This window comes from Pelecanus crispus, chromosome 3 (assembly GCF_030463565.1).
Source record: "Pelecanus crispus isolate bPelCri1 chromosome 3, bPelCri1.pri, whole genome shotgun sequence".
Taxonomy (NCBI): Eukaryota; Metazoa; Chordata; class Aves; order Pelecaniformes; family Pelecanidae; genus Pelecanus; species Pelecanus crispus.
The window spans coordinates 50,346,066-50,363,053 of NC_134645.1; the positions used below are offsets into that span (position 1 = coordinate 50,346,066).

At 43.8% G+C, this 16,988-nt stretch overlaps 1 protein-coding gene across 1 annotated transcript; it reads right to left on the bottom strand.

Annotated features, from left to right (window-relative positions):
* Positions 1–9,126: 9,126 nt before the first annotated feature.
* Positions 9,127–16,729, bottom strand: SULT6B1 (sulfotransferase family 6B member 1). The gene is made up of 7 exons (XM_009488980.2): positions 16,528–16,729; positions 12,804–12,916; positions 12,478–12,567; positions 11,346–11,472; positions 10,585–10,679; positions 10,139–10,295; positions 9,127–9,250 (listed from the first exon to the last, which is right to left on the bottom strand). Exons 1-7 carry the CDS (start codon positions 16,727–16,729, stop codon positions 9,174–9,176), a joined length of 861 nt encoding a protein of 286 aa, XP_009487255.2. The 3' UTR covers positions 9,127–9,173.
* Positions 16,730–16,988: the final 259 nt, after the last annotated feature.

The window sequence follows — 16,988 nt, forward strand, 5'->3', positions numbered from 1 at the left end:
TAATATTTCATTTAATTCTACACAACCATTTCTAAAAGGAAGCAATTTATACATAATCACCCCAGAACACAATCAAATTACACTCAGTTTTACCATTAAAAAGATTAGTGAGCGCATGTATCAACATTTAAATATGCAAATAACAGCCACCATTTTCCAGACCATCCCCAAAACAAACTCATTCACTGCTTTACTCTTCCAGGGCACCCATACTGCAGCCACTTACGCATGCGCCCAGCAGTATGCCCAGGAGCAGCCCCATGGCACCACGCATTTACCCGCCATGTTCACCTTGGGACACACTGACATTGCTTTTGGCCACCGGGCCACAATTCGGCTCCAGGTTGGCAAGCTGGATTACTCAAGCCTGTTGCATCCACGCTGCAGGACTTGGTTTTCCTCTGGGTCACAGTGCTGAGCACCGGTGTCGCTCAGAGGGGCTGCGCTGGGGCTCTCAGCCAGCACACAGGTCTGGGTCCCACCACATTCAGCAGCGGTGGGGGAACGGCCGTTCCTCCCGGAACAGTCACGAGGGCCGAGAGGCTGCCACTGTGCCACACACACTTACTGCCATGTCCCTACTGCCTAGGCAGAGCGAGGCAGCCCACCGTTGCCAGCAGCATAGCAGAAGAGCACACCACCATCTGGTATCTCTGCCACCTTTAGAGACACCAAGGATGCCCTGGCTTTCTTAACCATAGAAGGGGCACCTGGCAGCACCCATCTTCAATCCACCGCTTGCCTAAAGGCACCTCTGGCCCCACACATGAAAAATACTACCAGACTGGAGACCCATTAGGCCCACTTCACAGGCACTGGTAAAGGCTGTGCCATTAGAGTGCACAATTTCCATACCTTCAGAAAGCCAAGCCCCACACTGCTTGGCCAGGCAGCTCCTGCCTGCCCCCAAACAGAGATGACGGCATCACCAGGCTACCGGCCTGCAACACAGCATACCCCTCCCTAGACAGCGTGAAGAGCCCACATGCTTATTCTTTCATGGTCACTGGGAGATTTAGGCAATCTGGGCTTTCGGTGAAAACAGAAGCAATATGGAAAGACTGTGACAGCACCGAAAAGTGGCAAGGAGAAGATAGAGCTGGTGTACGCCCTCCAGAGCCCAAAGAATAACACACAAACTTGTCAGTGCAAGCCAATACACTCTCCCCGACCCACAAGTCAGGCAGGGCAGCCTCCTTGGGGAGGGCCATAACTACAGCACCCCAGCGTAAATGCACATGAGCTACTTGCTATAGAATCATAGAATCATAGAATCATTTAGGTTGGAAAAGACCTTTAAGATCATCCAGTCCAACCATTAACCTACACTACCAAGTCTACTCTAAGCCAATCAAGGGTAGACTAGACTAAACCATGTCCCGAAGTGCCACATCTACCCGTTTTTTGAACACTTCCAGGGATGGGGACTCCACCACCTCTCTGGGCAGCCTGTTCCAATTCTTGACCACCCTTTCCGTAAAGAAATTTTTCCTAATTTCCAACCTAAACCTCCCCTGGCGCAGCTTAAGCCCATTTCCTCTCGTCTATAGAGAGCCACTTGTCCTAACCAAAGATCTAAACAAACCATGCATGTGCTCTGACAGACCCCTTGAGGAAAGCAACTTGAGAGCAGCCTATCTACAAACCAAGCAGCCCAGCTTGGCAAGTTGATGTCCCCCGTACAGTGAATGAGGAGAAGTAAAGCACCCAAGAACAGGGCTCACCATGCCCGGCATGCTGAATGGGAGTGGCAGAGGGAGGGCAGACATCACTGCAGCTAACTGCTAGAAAAGACTGCAAAATATAGCACATCTGAAGACCCACCTTCCCCCTCCCCAGAGGCAGGCAGAGATAGGGAGCTGGAATGCAGAAGCTGAAGGCACTTCTTGGGCTTCAGCGTCTACCTCTCCCTTTAGCCTCCAGAAATTGGTATGCGCTTTTCCTTCAAAACAGCCCCTCTGGCAAATGATTTGTGGTGGTATTTTAAATAAACACATCTCATTTTATGTATGCAAATCCTTTCTTAGATCCTTTTTTGTCAATGTCTACACCATCCTTTGGAGGCACAGCGTGCAAGTAGCCCAAAGACTGTGTTAGCCAATAAACTAGGCTTGTGGCCCTTGCTAACGTGAGTCCTTGGGACTGCAGTAATCATGGCTACATAGCTCCCAGGCTAGAGATGACTCCTGCCTGGCCATCATGTCTATGGGCAAACCACACAAAAAAGCATTCAACGCATTTCTTTTCAAGCTCCTTTCCTCTCTTTAAGCTCAACATAAAATTGCTGTGGCGTCTCAGTAGCTCCCGTGCCCAAGACACCATGCCTGGTGCTGCCTCAGGGGACGGCAGGGTGGCCATGGGGTGCAGCGGGACCCGCAGGATGCATCAGCACCCACCTCCGCTTCTGTGCCACCGAAAGGCTGCAGCATTGCTGTACCCAAGCTAACACTGTCTCGTCTCTTCTTTTTACCCTCAGTGATTTTGACTTAATTCTGGACTTTGAGCAGTTTTCCTTCTGAAGCAAACTCAGGCTACTTCCGTTATTGTTATTCTGGAGGGTCTGTCATGCCGGCAAACAGCTTTGTATTTACAGCAGTTAATAACGACACTTATTCTACTGCATTACATAGTTGTCTTTCTATATTAATGCATTTTTCATCTCTTGCGGTGCCCTTGGGCTTTCAGCACACAATTCATTTGTGGACAAAGCACTTGTATGTCCCTATATCGTAAACCATTCAAAACACTGGCAGTGAAAAATGCAACACGAGAGAGCCCTAGAGGGCCTGTCCTCCACTGCACGGAAATTTTGAAATAATCCATGTATAAAATACACACTCTGCCTCTTGTGCTTCAGATTGCTTATTTAAAATGGCAATAGTCAGGACACTGGGGCCAGAGAGGCATAAAACAGCCTGCAAAAGCAATTAAGTGCCATAGAGACATTCACGTTTGATAACAGCAGCAGATTTTTTATTGCCCTGTTTACACCTCCACCATGAATACTGTGCTCTGCATTACAACAGCAGGAGGCCTGAGCAAACCCCAGCGCTCGGACACATTTGTTGCTCTGCTGAGGGTCTTCGGTGCACACCCGCTTCCCACTGGCACCACTGTGCAGGTGGCTTTCCCAAGGCTTTTGGCTCCAAATCATAATCTCCAGCCCTATGGGGAACACGCTCGTCAAACACATACAGCCTTCAGAGCCGCTCTCCTTTCCATGCCCGCTTGTTTTGCATGCTGCCATTCCTCCACATCCTCCCACACCACGTTTTTTCCCTCTGGTAAGACCACAGCCAGGCTTTACTGCTAGAAAATCCTCAGGAGGCTGGGATTTAGACAGCATGGGGGACCACGTTTACCACCACCCTGCAACCACTGTTCACCCCAGGCATGCCGGCACAAGAGGTCTGTCGGGCACCAGGAGGGGAACTGACTCCCCCATGCACCTGCCCCAGCCCGGTCTGAGAGCTGAACCGTATTTTTGAGACACGGGAGAACAACTCCTCTCACCTTTAAAAGCAGGCTGTGTGGCGCTAGGCAGCTCAAGAGAGAAGACTCCTGCGGGGGGAGAGCCCCAGGCCGGTGGGCTGTGGCAGCCACGGAAGACCCCGCTTTCCCACCGCTCCTGAGGCGAGGCGAGAGGCGTTTGCCCTCTGCAACCCCCCCTCAGCGCGGGGAGGGCCCCAGGCTCACACCTGGCATGACGCTGCCAGGCGCCCCCACCCCATTTCAGAGGGACTGAGGTGCAGGGAAGCCCAGCCTCCACCGCTGCTCCTTGTCCTACTCCCGTTAGCCCCGTCCTCTCGAGCAGGGCCGCCCTCTTTAACGGGGAAACTACTTAATGGCGCCTCGATGGAGGCAGCCTCCACCAGCTCCCCCTCAGGGCCCCCCTCGCCCGCGGCCATAAGGTCCCACCACCTTACAGCCTCGGTGCGTAAAGCTTCTATTTATATTTTGTCAGCACAACAACATTACATGTTCAAAAAACGGGTAGAAGTGTTCAAAAAACGGGTAGATGTGGCACTTCGGGATATGATTTAGTCCAGTCTACCCTTGATTGGCTTAGAGTAGACTTGGTAGTGTAGGTTAATGGTTGGACTGGATGATCTTAAAGGTCTTTTCCAACCTAAACAATTCTATGATTCTAAGGTAAGTTTTCTATGGCGATGCATAAATGGCTGACCGTGCCTCTGGTACCACAGCAGCAAGAAAGCTGGGTGTCCAGAAGCTTACACCTTGCAACTGAGGACAAACACAGTGGCTTGCCAGGGGGGAAAAAAAAAAAAAAAAAAAACAACCAAAAATAAACAAACAAAAAGAAGAAAAATTAACAGTTTTCTAAATAAATAACAGTTAGGGGGAAAAAAAAATCCATGTGATCAGGAAAAAACAGGGCAGATTGTGCTGGAAGACCAGAAAAAAAAAAATGAAAATTGTAGACAGTGTAAATACTCGCCCACAGAACGAAAGAAGAGACTGGTCCGGTCATCTGCATAAGTTATTCCGATCACTCTCTGTGCCTGCAGAAGATAAATGAAGACAGGGAAGAATGTAAGTGCTCCATTTTCATGGGGGTTTTTGTTGGGTGTTTTTTTACAGTTTTTGGGACATGCCTAATGCCTGAGATTATCTTGCATTTAATTTTTTCCTCTGAATATAAATACATTGCCTACGGATATATCAGAAATACACAATAATGAAACTATGACTTATATACCTGCTGGGGGAACGCCAATGAGTGCTGTAGTAATGAAAACGGCCTCACTGGCTTGTAAAATGCAAAACAGCAGGGAACTCACTGGAGACCCCACAAGCATATGTCAATAAGCTTGTATTACTCACACGTACACAAGCCTCCCAAGAAACCAGTTTCCCAGCCTCCCTTCATTTCCTGGCTGCCTCACATTTTGAGCAAAGTCAAAGACTAATTTTCTACCTATCTTCCTCAAGCCTCTAAACTTTTTGCAGAAGCCAAATGATCATACGAAAACCTTTCCATTCAGATGCACACTGAGTATTTTATTGGCTAATATTTCATATTATCCAATATACAGGTATTACAAAGTGCAATAGCAATACAGGACAGTTGTATCCATGACCATAAACATCTGAACGTAAATGACATTTTAGCAGAATGCTCTAGCAATGCACTCGGACACAGCACTGACACAGTACACTCTCATTCATAATGTTGTTCTCTATTTCTCTCCTTTGCATCAATCCTGACAATAATAACATCTGTAACATTCACTGACCAGTCTCATTTCAACACTTCCAGTGTACGTTGCCAAGCTCTGCAGTGTGTTCAGATTAAAACAGAAGGTGCTAATCCGCAAAAAGGTGAGCGTTCAGTCAAAATTCAGATGAAAGTGTTAGGACTTTAACAAAAAAAAACCATTAGAATACAAGTCCAGGCATTTGCTGTCATAACAAGATTGCAATGACTGTATTTCATGTCCCCCTTCATTATAAATCCATTTGGCATCCTTTCTAATGGCCAGCCAACCCTCAGAAAAAAATGATTTGATGTACCTGTGGATGTTGTATGTGCCCTGTACTTCTACAGCACTTCTATTGTAATTCAACATTAATTATCTTTCCAATTACTGTCCTGCAAAATGCTGCAATCTGAAATACCTGCATTTTGTAAATGAGAAAATTGAGCTGAGTTCTGTCTGCTTTGATCCTGTTTTACTTTTATTGTAATTCAGTACCAGAATTACCAGAATTCTTTTTCCTTTTTGGTTCGGTTATTGACACCCTGAACACACACAAGGGAGCCATCTCTCACATACAAAAGATACATTTATGCTTCTCTTTTCCAAGAAGACCTCCAATTTTTCTTTTTCACTATCATTTTAATATATTTTCCTGCCCTATGATTATTACTGAACAGCTTATAAGGTGACAAAAGTACTAATAGAGCAGCATGTAGCAGTTACCATAAATGTAGACATCATAAATAACTACAACTGCTGGAAAATGGTAAGTGTGAAGCAGGTCACAAATACAGAAAAAATGAAACCAAAACTGTGGTCAGGGATTGAAAAAAACTCTTTAGAAGCTGAATGATCCAACATATTCCTTAAATGTTGTGTGCAGAAATACCATTTGAAGTTTTACTGCTGAGTACTGTAATAAAAAGTATAAAAGGGAAAACATAAAGTATACAATACAGAAATGGAAAATATATACCCAAAATTGCTCCCTACATGTATGGCTGAAAGATTATATGACTGGTGATTTTCCACAATGAGGAGTTTAATTTTCCTGTTGGGTTTGAATCTTTAGTTTAGTTTAGCTGCTGTCAACAGCTGCAGTTATTGTGGGCTACTGGATTTGACCTTCTATGCCACCATCTCACAGCACTTCACAGTGCTTTTTCATCCTGAATGTGCTTAAGTGCTTGAGCAAGGTACAAATTCTCCCTTTCTCTGGTGACGTTATGTCTAGCTTTCTTCCCTGTTACCCCACCACATCATTTTTAACAGAACGGAACCTACAACACACAGAAAGCTACAAAAAAATCAGTCGCCCCTCACACTCAACAGTCTTATACTCGATGTTCTTTAACACTCATCATTAGCTGGCAATTACTGAGTATGTGAATATGTGCTGAGAAGAATGTGCAGATCAGACTGAAGGAATTTAAGAATGTCACCTATAAAATATTCCCTCAGATAGCTAAACAACCTCAGCTTAAATAACCTTGCTGGTCAAAAGGTGTGAAAATTTAAGAGTAGCCTATTTAGCATCTTGAGATAGGATTTCCTCTTGAACTGCCCTGGAATACTTCATAGTAATCTTAAACTGAGAAACACGTCGGTTTAAGTGGACAGGCCGGCTATTACTGATCTATCAGTAATTCAGGCAACCTGCTTTAATAGGAAGTAGTGCTCCTGCTTCAACATTATCCTCAATCAAAGCCTTTTGAACTTCCTTTTAGTAATTGCTTAGCAATGATATTGACCTGCTGCTGCAGCAGGTACAGCTGAGGCGAATACCCAAGGAACGCTGCTGCTTTTCCTGGTGCCTATCTAAAGCTTATAAGGAACCCCGGATTTGTTTGAGATAGCTTTAGCAACCTAAACCTTCATTTGTTTAGTATTAACTGACTTCATTCTGATACGGTTTGGTTTTGTGTGTTCTATTTCGCTCTTCAATTCTCACTGGTACCCCACTTCTGGTTTACTTATTTTAAATGGCCATTATTACAACTGTTAATTTTGAAAGCAAATTCACATCTGCATTGATCCTTGCTTCCCACCATGTGAATGCCAGTCTTTAGGACACTGGCATCTTAGCTAGTCAACCTAAAGGACCAACAGCTGGAGGGTTTTTTTGCACCGTCAGTGAACTGTATGCAGTTTTCATTGCTACAGCAAACGAGGCTAGAACAGGAGAAGAAAATTAAAGGGGAATATGCCAGGAAAGACAAACAATTTCGTGGAGACCTGACTACAAAATGACAAGACATCCCTAACTATGCACTGAAGTTAACCTGTCTTAATCATTCTCCTGTCACTGGCAGACTTTTAGAAAGGGATTCTCATTAGCACTTGGGAGTTTGTTGTGCTAACAAAGCGTGCAGCACAAGGTCTCACAGAGTCCATCTGTGTCAACACCTCAAGTACCCAATACTTGAGTTTTCAGCCTGACTAAGGTACACTCTTTACCCAACACACCTGTAACAAACACTCCTTCTGCCAAGTCATCTACCACGCTTAAGACAATTATTTCTCAGACAGAAGCTGACAAATTATGAGGAGGAAGACTTTAATCTCTGCTACTGGCTAAATTAGCAACTGTGTGCCCATTACCCGCGTATTCCTCCTCCGAGTACTTTTTCCTTTGTATTCCTTCTCTTCTGAGCAAAAGAAATGCCTCTGGTGGGGAAAACAACCAACTGCCAAAGACTGGTGTTTAATCTGCCTCCCAAGGGAAAACTTTAGCCTAAAAAGTCAGCCCTTTATGAGACCGTTCAATGCTCAACCATCTTGTGCACACAGGTCTTCTAGCACCACCAAAGGAGAGCCATTCTGTTCTTGACAGTGGTACTTCAAAGCTCCCAGACAGACATCCAGAAAAAAATCCACATCCTGGCTCTGAAATTGTATGTACTACTGTTAGGCATAAAGTAACCCAGGCAAACCCAGACAACGCAGACAAAGGCTCCATTTCCAGAGTTATGCAAGTAGCACACTTCCTTCTCTCATGTCTAAAAAGTCCCTTCTTGCAAACAGTCAACCAGGTGATTACCACCCCCCCTGCTTTGATACCATAAGGAAGTGACTTCCTCCCAGCCCTGCCCAGCCAGGAGCTTCCTCAACATCCAAAGCAGGCTGGGTGCTCAGGAGTCCTGACAATCATGTGGACAAAACCTGGTATTCTCAACAAGTGTTTCCAATTTTCCCCATGGGTAACCCTATGTTGAGGTTAAGCAAAAAAGCAAGCCACCACCAGGAGGGGGACCCCAACCTCCATGAGCAAGTTCTGTCCAAGGCAATTCCTTCAACTGCTCAGGATGAGATCTCACACTACCAAAGGAAAGAAAAATATTATCGCCAAAAGGGGGGGGAAATTCCCACCACTGAGTTCCTTCATTTTTTCACACATTTATCAGCACACAGAAAGTGGCAAAAGACAACCACAACGAGACCTTTTGAAATTTCATTTTACACTATGAACTCAGAAATTAAAATTATATATGAATACTATGAACCTAAAAATTAAGAATCAAAATGACACTTCACGACTGTTTTAAAAAAATCTCTTGGAAAATCACTTCCAACACACTGAATACATTTCCAGTGATTTCAGCAGGTTTAACTACTGCATACATATTCCACACAGGATTCTACCAGGTAACGTGAAATCATAGCTAAAAATCAGTGTTAAAAACCAAGTGAGGCCAAAGAACTACAGGTCGTTTAAGAGAATCCAGTGAGGTCAATGATACTAACTGCACAAGCAAGGATTGCTTGTGTAAGTTAAGACAGCAGAAAGAGGTTTGCAAATTGCAAGGATTTTTAAATCAGATATTGTCCTGGTTTCTGTTTTATTTCATAGAAGTGAATGAAAAGCAGCCCGGACATGATTTTTTTCTCTAAAGGAGGTTCAGGCCTTGCAGTACACATCATATTTTAACTTCACTCCCAGCTTAGTTCCTTCTAAGCACACTTTGAATTGGCATCCATTTCCTGGTTCTGAGCCTCAGTGAAAAGATTTTTCCAGTCTCCAACAACACCTGGAATATAAAGAAAAGTAAAATATTACCTTTGACTGTAAGGACCAAGGAGTATGATTTAAAACAAAACACCACCTTGTCTCTCTTATTATTATATTTCAGGATAATCCTTTTTTCTTTTTTTTTTCCCCCTGCAAGAAAAGAATCTCTGACCCAAGAATACACTCATGTTTGCCTTATATTTGGTGTCCTCAATAGAATGTAGACATAAAGCAAACATAGGAAGCCACTGGTCTGCCTTCACAGCTTTGGCATGTGTCTTGTACAGCTGCAGAAGACTATAAAAGATGACCAGCAGTTGTGAAACCAACCCAGAAAGTTCAAAGATGTGGCTTTTAACTGCAAGAGCTTTGCGCACTGCAACCAGACACTGCCCTAAGCTGTGGTCTACCTTTAATCTAGATTTTGGAGAGCCCACAGTCTGAGGTTGTCTGAGTCTACAGCTCTAGCTTGATCCATGGCTAAAAGACACAGCTGAATCTGTGGAGTGTCTGGATTCCATGTGTTGACTGAGGTTCTTAGGCAATCACAAGGGTTATTTAGAAAACCCAAGAAAAATCTGTGGAGGCACTCTGTAGACTGAGTGCCAGGCTATCCCCAGTACTCACAGAAGCCAAAATAAAACTCTTCTTTGTTTTAATTGGTGCTTACTGCATATCACGACTGAAGGGTGTGCTAGTTGTAGGGTCACATTATACAGGGCTTTACAGAATGGTACTGGCCCTTGTGATGAAATCAAGTGACAGCATCCTGAATCACAATCAGTGTTTCTTAAAAAACTCCCAGCCTTGAAAATTACACAGAAAGACTAACCATCTACTGATCCAAATTCCTGTCTGCCCAAGATGCAGTGCTACCATTCACCACCCTGCCAAAATACAAATTTACCTTTGCAGAAAAGAATTGAGCCAACAGCACCATGAGTCTCCTGTGCCTTATCCTTCACTGCCTGGAAAGTGGCCCTGTCTGCAATGGACTGGATCTGCTCTGCCGTTGGGGAGAATCCAAAGAATTCAGCTATCTGCTTTATACTAGCAGTCAGGTTCTGAAAGCAATACAGTGAAAGGGAGACATGCAATACGCTTCCTCTGAAAAAGGAGTTACCCAATTGGGATGTGCATTGCCATCATCTATTAACAATATATACCTTCATTCACAGTCTGTTTTCTGCATTACGCTGGAGCTCAGCTTTTGTATAGCCAGGCTCAACTTGTCACTAAAATCAACTTGATTTTGCTCTTTCAGAAACCCGTGCCTTTTGCTGTTAATTTCAGCAGATTTCAAGGAAGGGGCTGAGATGTGTTTTGCCTGTCAGTGCACAGCATCTGCTTTACCTCTTTCAGGTCTTCACATATTATGATCATAGTATTGTCATCCTCAATGTGTTTGTTCCAGGTGACTGCATGATCAAAATAGGATCCCCAGCTGACTGTAAAGAAGAGAACAAAGCATCATAGTGACCTTCTTTTCTTACTGGGTACTTATTTCTCTCTGCCTGAAGAATTGCCTTCTGTTGCCTACCAGTCACATCAATGCAAACAAACGGAACAGCCTGGCCTTTCCATGGTACTGTACTGTACAACAGAATGACAGAGGCTTCCTCTGGACTTTTGTAGGTAAATGGTTTCCACACAGAAATATAAATTTCACTATGTGCTTCCCCTCCATTATTATACTGTCATTTAAACATCTCGTAAAAGCCAAAGCCAGACATCAGTCCAAGTCTAAAATTTGGGTTGCTAATGAGATGTTTGGCCTCATGCGCAGAAACAGTAAAGACAACAAACTGTCATTTCATTACCACTTCAGATCTGTAGCATTTCCTCCACCACTACGTGGCAGAATTTTGACCCGATGCCATCATCAAGCTGCCATGCAACTCTTTCACCCTCACCTGGAAGAGCAAAATACCCAGAAGCAAAGCGTCTTTTGGACATTCTCCCCATTCTGGCATTCAGCTGCCTCCTTTATCATGACGTATGGCCATCAGTAAGCTAATTACGACACAGCTGTTTTCCCACTGGCCCCATTTAGTTGTTTTCAAATATATTTTCCCTGTTGCTTCTTCAGCTACATTCAGTAACTGTAACAATACCTTTCCCATTCAAGAACTCTGAGAAGAACTCATCCCAGGAGCTGTAACTGGGGACACTTGGCACATTGTTGTGGAAATGGAAAAATGAAACAGCTGTATCTTTAGGGTTTCGAAACAGTACTAGTATCTGGAGTGGGAGAAAGAGGTCAACAATTTTAGATCACTTATTTCCCCTGGCAACCAAAATGAGAGTATAACCAAACATTCTGCAACCAATAACACACTACAGGCTATAAAATATTTTATTAGTTAAGGCATGGAGAACAAATTTATAATGTGATCATAATAAAGACCTTGTTACCACTTCTAAGATTTGCTTATGTCATGAAGCAATTGTAGAAAGAAGCAACTGGAAAAACTGTAATATTGTCATTGAATACTATCCCATAAGTACCTAAGACCTGGGAAATTGTAAGGAACCATTTGGCAACCCCCTGCTAGGAAAGGCTCTGTTCGATTCTCCTTCAGGAAACTGCAGCTGTTACAATCATCTCCCATTTTTCAAAGCATGGAAATAATGTTCCTGAAATCCTAAGAGACTGTAATCCTCAGAGAAGCGTAAACACTTCTGAAAACACGTTATACACACTGAATTTTTTTGTTATACACATTATATTTTTTTCCTGTCTCATACAAGAAAAAATACCAATGAAATATGGAAAAAATCTTCATCCCTTAACCAATTATTTCCTTCATCTGTGGTACATCTCCTGAGTGCTATATATCCGCCATTGTTCAGTGACCAAGTACCAGAAATATTAAAGTTTTAAGTGTGACTCTTTGCAAGCAGACAGCCAATGTCGCAGAGACACCGCTGCCATGTTCGTTCCCACGACAGTTGTGCATAGAAAAGAGTAGCATAAAAAAAAATGAAAGCGTGACACTCCAGCCATTTCTGAGCACTGCAAGAGCCTCTAGATCTGTTCTTGTTTATGTCAACTACAGCACCACTAAGGCTGCTGTAAATTGTAGGGGGTGATAAGCCAGCCCAGGCATCCCACTGTCTCCAAGTTGCTTTCCCCCAGTGCCACCTGCTTGGGTGCAAGAAAAGGATGTGGCCCCAAAATTACTCTTGCATGCTGGTACTGTCAAGAGAGATGAGGCTTGTTCTTGAAAAAAGAAAAAAGCCCACCTTGGCTTTGTTCTTGAAAATAGACTTGGGAAGGCAATCATAATTCAGATGCGTTGCCAAAATCCTTGGAGATGGAATCTGCTTCCTCCTCTTTAGAAATAAACAGAACTATAAGTGAGAACAGGTTTATTACATGAGTGCAGCAATGACCTGTGAGAGCCGCCTGTGTGAAACAGCCCCTAAACAAAAGACTTTAGTCACCCAAGATCATCTTTTTCCCGCCTCTCAGGAGAAATATCTTTACTTGCTGCATGACTTCGTTTTAGTAACTTGGGAGGGGGTGTGCAGGAGAGAGAAAACAAGATTTTAAGTTTCTTTTCACTAACCTGATATTTATCTGGATCTCCACATTCAATAAAAGGTAGTTCTGTGCTTACAGGTTTACTCTGAATAGCTGTAAATATCAAATCACATAAAATCTGGATAAGCCAGTTCACACCTGCATCAAGAAATCCAGAGAACAAAATAAAAAATATCAGAGGTTTATATAAGATCTCAAAGCCTTCTCATTACATGGCTTAATTCAGCATAATAGACGTCATCAAATGACAAATAACACTAAAGCTCTCAACTGATTATAAACAAAATAATGTTTTCTGTTAAGATCCTCAACAGCTTCTTAACTGTGACCTTCTTGGCTCACTTATAACTGGTATGTGGAAGCACTGGGGACAGAACTGACTCAATCACGCACTTAACATCTTTTTAATATATTCATAAAACAGTCAGTGACAGACAGTAATGGAAGCTTTCCTGTCCTTTGCAGAGAAACACCTGGGAAGGGTCTGAATAGGAGAAGGAAGGAATGAGCAAAGAGCTTCACCCATTCTGCCGAGGAAAGTGTCTGCCTCTCTCTACTGCCCTGGGTCAAGGATGAAATGGAGTCATTTATTCAATGTCACTGCCAGCGCTTGTCCTCAGTTGTGCCTGTTGCCGTCTCCATGAAGCAAATGCCAGAACAAGTGCTAGAAGAGCTGTTACCCACTGGACACCTGCGTCATCCCTCCTCACCCTTTGGAAGGGATCTTGCAGCAAAGCCTCCCTCATGCAGCACCCTGTTCCAGCATGAGCCTGTGGCCAGCTCCTGGAGCTGGTGCCTCCGTGGTGCCTGCTTCCCCAAAGTTTCCAGGAACCACATTTGCTCCACTGATGCTCTGCCAATTGCCGGCAGGACAGAGTGAGGGAACAGCGTGTTCACCTTGACCTGCAGCACCCTCCCCACTTGTGGGGAGGCGCTTGGAAGGCTTCCCACTGGGCCCACGGACATGGACCTGCGGAGCTGCTGCTGCTGCCTCCTGCATGCTGCGAGTCCCCTGTGAACGCAGCTGCCAGGGGCACTAACAGGGAACACACAATGCAAACAGCTTTAACCTCATGCTTTCAGTGGAAAGTTATTCCCAGAAAGGAGTAACTTCCACCCCGTGTTAAACTGCCTCAGGATGCTTGGATGGAAGCAGCTGATACATGTCATTTATATAGTAATGTGTATACAATGTGTGCACATCATACAATGTCTTATAATACATATATTACATTTATATACCACCCAATATTTATATATGACATTGTATGATGTATATCATTTATGTCACTCTCCCATTTACATACAGACCAGAGCCAAAAGCATTAAGAGTCTCCAAACCCATGCCCTCATCTGCCCAGTATTAACTGCATGTGCACAAATACAGATTTTACTTTTGATAAACCTAAAATTCCTAGTCTCTAAATCCCCTACTGGCTTCTCAACTGTGCAACCCATCCTGGGAAGTACTGCATCCTGGAGCTCCAGCATCCTTTACCCCTACCTCATCAATAGTTCTCTGCATCAGAGTTTTCCTCTCCACTGTGCACACCTGAGTTGGGAGAAACCTTTTATATAGTGAGACTTTACTGTAACTTAACCTTCATAATACTTAATAAGTGAAAGGAATAAGGACAATATTAAAGCTTCGAGAGACAAAGATTTTGAAGGGCCTCAACATGAGTCCTTCATCAGGCATGTTCATGGCCATTTAAACGTGGCAAATGCCACAGAGTTTGAGCCCTGTGTGGAAAACACCTGAGAAGCTGGCAGAGGAAGCCAGACACCAGGCTCGCTTGGTTCAAGAGGGAAAGAGGCCTGCAGAGAGAGTTTTATTACTACCTGGTGACATTATGGCTTGGTGGGTCCAAGTGTCGCATCAAGGGGCAAGAGGGAGCCTAGCCATTTCTGGTTTCAGACTGGGGCAGATAATCTTTCTCAAGCATTGGAACAGGCTGCACGGAGAGGTGGTGGAGTCACCATCCCTGGAAGCATTCAAAAAACGGGCAGACGTGGCACTTTGGGACATGGTTTAGTCTAGTCTACCCTTAATTGGTTTAGTGTGGACTTGGTAATGGTTGGACTGGATGATCTTAAAGGTCTTTTCCAAGCTAAACGATTCTATGATTCTATGATCTTTATCCTCCTCTCTTGCCTTTTCCCCCATTTTGCAAGCCATAGGAAATAAGGACAAGAAATCTATTTAGCACTGTTTAAGAATATAAGAGCAAACATCCAAATGGGAGAAAATTCCAAAAGATTTACCTGCAGATTGTAACTACACTGCACTACACAAACGCAACATTTTCTCTCCCTCCTGCTTTCCCATTTCTTCCATGCAGCCTCTCATACGTGCCTCTCCAGCAGTGCCTGCCGGGTAACAGGGTGCTGCATTCGCCAGCAAACCACAGGGAGCTGTGTACTCCCTCTCCTACTGAACAACTGGCAGTGGTCTTTGGTAAAATTTCCCCCTGCTGACCTACCACAAACTGCGCAATATTAACAGTGTGAGATCTCTGTATCTACTGATCCCTCTCCCTGAGCAGGGGAGGTTTACTGAGTTACTAAACCTCGGAGGCAATCAGCATCACGACTCCACGTCTGAACTCTTCCAAACTCTGTGAGAAATCAAAGCCAGCCCCAAGTTATGACAGTGACCTTTTAGATCTTTAGAGGGTCCAGCAGAACTCTGGACCCAAACCCAACGGAATTACAGGCTCCTTAAAATAAAGATGCACATTCCACATTTTGCACCAGCTCCCTCTTTTTCTATTCGCCCTCTCTTTCTCTTGGTTCAGTGTCCTGTCTCACAGCTGCTATAAATTGACCCTAAACACTACAGGCATACTCCTTGAGCTCCTAAATACACCACAGTTTCTTTCCAGATCAGAACTCGCCAGCCAATGGGAATTCCATGTGCTGAATGAGACCTTGACCTAGGACCCTCCTGGTTAGAGCCCAACTTGACCGCATCTACTACCATGCTAGTGCAATGAAATCCTTCCCTGGACCCACATTTTCTCTGATAAACCTAAGCTTCTGCTGCTTGGGTCTCAAAGAAGAAACATATGCTTGGATAGAATTTCCTAGATTAGCAAAACTCATCCCTTCCTTGTAAGCAACCATGTCAAAACTGACATTTAAAAAAAGATCAAAATCAACTAGTTGGTTGTTTGGGTTTTTTTCACTGCTCGTGTTGCACCTTTCCTCCTTTCTGCAAACCTCTGACTAAAAGCTTTAGACTAGTCAATACCATTTTGCACTAACAAAACAAAAAACAATGCTGATACTGAATAATGCCAAGAAACAGCTTATAATTTTGCAAGTAAAGATGCTGTGCCATGTCACTTTCTACACCTTGAAGAGTCTAATGCATAACTTTATTGCTTTTGTACACTACACTATATTACATTACTAACATGCTTTTCAGAATACAGTTCATCATACTGGCAGAGTTGTCTTGTCCCACTGATATATAAAAAACTATGTACTTTATTCTTGTTTCTTCAGCCAAAAATATCTTTGAACACTAAAACTTCCTTTTCCTTTCAGAAACATAAACCATATTGAAAAGCAGTGTAACAGACTGTTTAATTACAATAAAGCAGGACAAAAACCTGCTGCCTCTGGTTGTAGTAGAAATGCCCGATATCCTCACACAACTATAATCAATTGGTTTTCCTTCTTATTGTGTCAGCTAATTAGTTACGGTATTGTAGACTACAGCAAGCAATTTATAATGTATTCACCGCATTTGGGGTAGGACACCAGCACCGTATCATCTCTTCTGGCTTCCAGGTTCTCCAGGGCTTGAAACGTTTCCACACTGCACACTGTGACAGGATACGGGGTCCCCCAGTAGGAGAACAGCACATCCTTCAAAGTGAGCCCTTCAGACTTTGCCAACGCTTTATCGCTCTCTTCAGCAAAGGCTTTTTTATCCTCAGCCATGTTTACCTCCTCTGGGGTGTGAAACTGTTAGTCTAATGCAGTAAGTGCTTTTAAATAGACATTTTTCAGTGGTGGAATAGAAATCCTTGGCACTACTTCTGCCCTCCCCTGAATTTGATACGTTCCTTTCTCTCTTCCCTTCCCACCTTTCTGGAAATGTGAGCTGGGTTGATCCTGTCCACTTATAGTCTACAGAGCAGGAATTACTTTAGTAGGAAATCCCACTGAGAGCAAGTAATACTTGCAAGCTCAGCCACCA

Excerpts from the sequence above, each read along its gene's own strand:
- SULT6B1 (XM_009488980.2), bottom strand. The coding sequence starts at position 16,729 with ATGGCTGAGGATAAAAAAGCCTTTGCTGAAGAGAGCGATAAAGCGTTG. Across the intron at positions 12,917-16,527 it reads GGTGTCCTACCCCAAATGCG|GTGTGAACTGGCTTATCCAG; the intron begins GTGAATACATTA and ends TTCTTGATGCAG. Across the intron at positions 10,296-10,584 it reads TATGTGAAGACCTGAAAGAG|AACCTGACTGCTAGTATAAA; the intron begins GTAAAGCAGATG and ends TATTGCTTTCAG.